The 5117-nt window shown below is 39.7% G+C and overlaps 1 protein-coding gene across 1 annotated transcript; it reads right to left on the reverse strand.

Moving 5' to 3' along the window:
* Positions 1 to 3011: 3011 nt before the first annotated feature.
* Pate1 (prostate and testis expressed 1) lies at positions 3012 to 4470 on the reverse strand. Its single transcript, XM_028755730.1, has 3 exons — positions 4356 to 4470; positions 3572 to 3685; positions 3012 to 3164 (listed from the first exon to the last, which is right to left on the reverse strand). Exons 1-3 carry the CDS (start codon positions 4414 to 4416, stop codon positions 3040 to 3042), a joined length of 300 nt encoding a protein of 99 aa, XP_028611563.1. The 5' UTR covers positions 4417 to 4470; the 3' UTR covers positions 3012 to 3039.
* Between the last annotated feature and the right edge of the window lie 647 nt (positions 4471 to 5117).

Raw genomic sequence — 5117 nt, forward strand, 5'->3', positions numbered from 1 at the left:
AGACCTCCCAGGGTCCAACCCCCCAGCCTGGGAATACACATGGAGGGACCCATGGCTCCAGCTGTATATGTAGTGGAGGATGGCCTTGTTGGTCATCGGTGGGAGAGGAAATCCTTTGTCCCATGAAGTCTGGATGTGCAATGTGGGGGAACTCGAGGATGGGAAGGCTGGAGTGGGTGGATGTGTAGGGGCACACACTTACAGAAGCAGGAGAATAGGGGATGGGATAGGAGGTTTCTGAGGGGGGAATGGGGAAAGAGGATAACATCTGAAATGTAAATAAATAAAATATCAAATAAAAAGAAAGAAAAATATTACTTCAAAAAAGAAAAAAAGAAAAAGAAAGACCATGGTACCTCAACAATATGGTTACCTAAACATGTATAACACCATTAGATATGCTAACATATCATGGGACCCCACCCAAAGATAGGCTACTACAGGCACACAAGGAATATTGATAGTCAACAAAACAATCTTCCCCATGGTTTAGACCCTAAGAAGTTATCTGACACCATTTGGTCAGCTTTGAAATCATATACATACAACCAAACAGAAGGATCAGATTACATTTCTATATACAGAAAACTGACACTGGTCAAAATTCAGACAAGGAACTATATGTTCCTAATCCAACTCCTGGGCCTAAGGCTCAGGGACCATCGTGAAAGAGATGCTGGAGAGAGTGTAGCAACCATAACAAACAAAAATAAGCCATGTTTCCAAGAGAGGTCAAGGAGGGATGGATGGGAGGACTTAGAGGGAGCAAAGGAAGAGGAGGTATAGTATAATTGTATTTCAAGTTTTTTAAATTATTTAAAGTGTGATAAAAGGGGAAATGAAATACAGTATCAGAAATTATGTCAAACGATAGAATTACAAGCTAAGCAAGAAAAGGAAGTCACAAATGACTTACAAGAAGAAGGGGGCTTCTACTGAATGAATCCATGAGTATAACAAAATGAGAACAACAGTGGTTCCAAGATGCTGACAGTGGAAGCTTGATCCCAGGACAGCAAAGGGACAGAGGAATTTCTAGTGGTGTCGCAAATACTCTGAATCTAATGGTGATGATTAAGAACGGCTTATCCTTGCTGGGTTGTTAAAAAAAAAAAAAAGGAGCAAAAATCCATACATTTTACTGTGTGTAAATGATACTGTGATTACCTTATTTTATGATATTTTTATTATATTAAGTGAGTGTGTGCATGCATGTGGGGAGGGAGCATAGCCTTGCTACTCCAGGCTTGTAGAAATTAGAGGTGAACTTGCAAAACTCAATTCTCTTCTTCCATCATGTGAAACCCAGAGGTTGAATCCAGGCTATCAGAACTGATATCAAAGAACCTTTACCCAATGAACCATCCCACTGGCCACCTAATTATCACTTAAAAAACAAACTGAGGGCTGATGAGATGACTCACTGTATAAATGAGCTAACTTCTAAGCCTGAACATCTAATATCGATTTCTCAGAACTAACATGATACGAGGAGATCATTGGCTTCTGTAATTTCACTTCTGACCTCTAAATATGAGCAGTAGGAAGTACATGGACACACATAAACAAATAAGTTCAAGACAAGTTTAATTGAACATAATATAAGAAAGCATATTGAACAGGGAAACTCATTTCAAAAGGTATATCATAAGGTATATGATATGTTGCAAGGCACCTAACAGAAAACAGAAGTATACACATAGCACAGGAACAATACTATGGTATGTTATTTAGAAAGCAGGTGTGGTTCAGTAGAAAGCTCAATAACCTGCTCTGGTGCCATGACTCAAAGAACATCTCTGGGAAAAAAACTATAATGTTTTCAATATTTTAAATAAATAAATAAATAAATAATAAATAGATGTGTTTAATATATACACAAACACATATTGTAACCTAGACATGACTCGAGTGCTTTGAAATATCTACTTTAAAGTATAAACAAAATGTGTCTTGACGAGGGGTCAGTAGCAGTGTTTGCTACAGGCGGCACTGTCTTCATTTTTTGAAGTTGAATATAAAATCCACTGAAAGTATAACAATAAATAGCCCAAGCAATCCTAACTTCAAAAACTATGGCATTTACTAAAAGTGAAGCTAAAGGGCAATCTTTTCAAGACAAAGAAGCACATGCGCATGTGAACTCTGGGAAGATGGACACTGTGGTGTAGGAGCACCTTCGCCTGTTGTTGATGTCTCAACTAGTCACTTGATGGCACTGAGAATGTCTGAGAGATTCCACAAGGACACCTCTGGGAGTGTCTGAGAGGACATTTCCTGAGACAATTAGCATGTGAGATCTCTGTCCTAATCCATGGTTTAAGACATTAATTGGTTTTAACACTTGACAGAATGTTAAAAGATGGGAGAGATTTCTTGGGGAGAATCTAACTGGAGGAAGGAGATAAGCAGGGACAGTTCTTTAGGAGCTGTATCTCCTCTTGGTCACTTCCTATTTTACTCAGCTATGCCATGACTTGAAAAACTGTTCTATTGTGTCCTCCCATCATGGAGGAAATCTCAAAACCATGAGAGAAAACTAATCTTCCTCCTATTATTGTTTTACATAGGTCATAGCAGTGAGAATCTACCTAACATATGCCCTACATTCTCTGGATAAGAATGACGTGAGATGCTGGAGCTCTTGTTTGCTGGCCTGCCTGGCAGAAAAGGCATCACTGAAGTGAAGGCTCATCAAAGGTATACATCAGGTCTGTCATATTCACAGGGACACCAATCCCCAATTACAGCATCTATCCATCATGACAATTTACTGTAAAAAAGGTAACAATCAAGAGAGGAGGGGGAAAGTGTCCTATATGTCACTCAGGCTGAAAGAATGCCGGGAGAAACAAAAGGAAGCTAGAATCCTAGAAATGGATAATGACAATTTAACTGTCAAAATATCAACCCCTGATGCTATGTAAAGAGGAACAGAGCCTTGACAGTGCTGGGCATTGATAGCCCAGCATTATGAGACTACAAGAGGACAGGAAGGGATATGGGCTTACCTAAGTAGAACAGGGCAGGCAAGGGCTTTTAAGGCTTGTTACACAAATTTTGGTGATCACAACATCTATATTCCTTTATCACATTTTTGTTGGTCTTGGTATAATTGAAGCACGTTTCAAGACATCCCTGGAAGCCATATTGGAATTTGCCATCTGAAGTGGAAAAGGAAAAGAGATAAAATACACATGTTCTGGAAAGAATCAGTGACTTGGTCAATGAGAAAATTCAGGCTTCAAAGTAGACAGTCATCATTTGCCTATATTCGATTCACAAGAGTGCTAAGTGGAATTTTACACTAAAAATTTTGTGAACTCTGATTATATTCACTGAGAAGGCCCTGATGATCATCAAGAGACCACTCAAAATTATTTTTACTCATTATTGGCTTGCTGATCTGATCTACAATTATTGGCAACCAATACCAGAAGTAGAAGGACACTTTTCTACTTTTACACAGCAACATATTCTCCCACACTCAGCATCTTTGCCGAAGACCAGAGACTGTTGTATCTCTCACAGGTAAAAAAGAACACCCTGAGACCTCCAAGATCTTGCATACCTTTATAGAGCAGCCATAAAGCACACCTCATATTATATGTAGCCTCACAGGAGGTTTCTCCTGTCTCACAAATCTTGGAAGAGTTCAACATCCCACAGCGGACACATGTCAGGGCTGGAACGGCAAAACCAAGTGTTAAGAGACATACTCAAGCACCCAGCTTCAAGCATCACACAGAAGCTGAGCCCATGGCCCTGAATAAGAAAAAAAAATGTCCAGAGAAGAAGTTGGATATACATTGTACTTACCTCTACAGGGAAACCCATGACCTTGTACTCTGAAAGGGAATGGCTTCAGCAGAACAAAAAGGTATCCCCACCCTCAAATCCAGGTAATGCACAGACTGTAAGAATAAGAATCAAAGATCTGATGCAGGCTACCAGAGCCAGTCACACAGAGTTTGGCAGATCCTCCCTCCCTGTTTTCTCGTTGTTATCATCCTATCAAGGACTTTTCTTCTCCAATTTTTAGCCTACATTTATAGCCATGAATGATAAAGCTAAAAATAAACTGAAAATGTTGCAACATGAAGGGACTAAAGCCAGGGAAGAAAAGTAACCTGAGGAAGGACCAGGAGCAGAAAAATAATAGGAGGGCAAGAAAAGACGATAACAGTTCATATCAGAGGCAAGGGAGAAAAGGAGAATGAACAAATATAGGAATAAAGGATTCAGGAATCGTGTCTGAACACAGTCAGGTCCTATCTCCTGCTGCTCATTTTCCCAAATCACAACACGCTGTGACAATCATGTTTGCCTACCAACACCATCTGGCAGAATCTTACCTTGCAGAAAGCCCACCAGCAAAAAGATGCCCAATAGGAGCAACAAGAGGTACTTTCTCATTGCAATGAGAGCCTAGGACCACAGGGCAGCAGAAAGTAGGGCAGAGCACTCAGGCTGTAGCCTCAACAAGACCAATATATATACATAAACACATGGAAGGAGGGGCACCAGTAGGATGCCAAGCCATAGACTGAGAAAATAGCCTGCAGAAAGCCCATATCCTACCTTCATCACTGCCTCTGTTCTTCATCAGTTGGCCATGTTCTTCTGGCTTCTTTCCAACAAGGATTTACTATAAGATAGTAACTCATGACAGAGAGATTCAAGGAATTGTGACCTTTGGCAACTGATAAATCTGAAAGAACCAGAGCCAATGTCTAATCTAGAATAGATGCAGAAAGAGAGCTAGAACAAGATTCAAACTCATAGATGAAGCCAAGTCCAGAGATTATCCCAGACGCAGGTTGAGTAGTCCTCAGAAACAAAGGAGGCGAGGATATGGCTGTCCATCAGAGACATGTCATAATAAAACATTTTTAAAAAGAAAGAAAAAAAGGAAAGAAAAGAAAGAGTTTTGAAGGCTGAAAAAAAAATTAGAGGCAAGCACATCAGAATGATGCCAGGTTATCCTACAGTAACATTTAAAGACAGAAAATGTCTTTCCAGGTTCTAATAAGTGACAACTATTGTACTAAACAAAACTATCCATTAAAATTGAAGGATAAACACATTTTTTTCATGATGAAATCTGACTAAAGGGA

Source organism: Grammomys surdaster, unplaced genomic scaffold (assembly GCF_004785775.1).
Source record: "Grammomys surdaster isolate TR1022 unplaced genomic scaffold, NIH_TR_1.0 126086, whole genome shotgun sequence".
NCBI classification, from domain to species: domain Eukaryota; kingdom Metazoa; phylum Chordata; class Mammalia; order Rodentia; family Muridae; genus Grammomys; species Grammomys surdaster.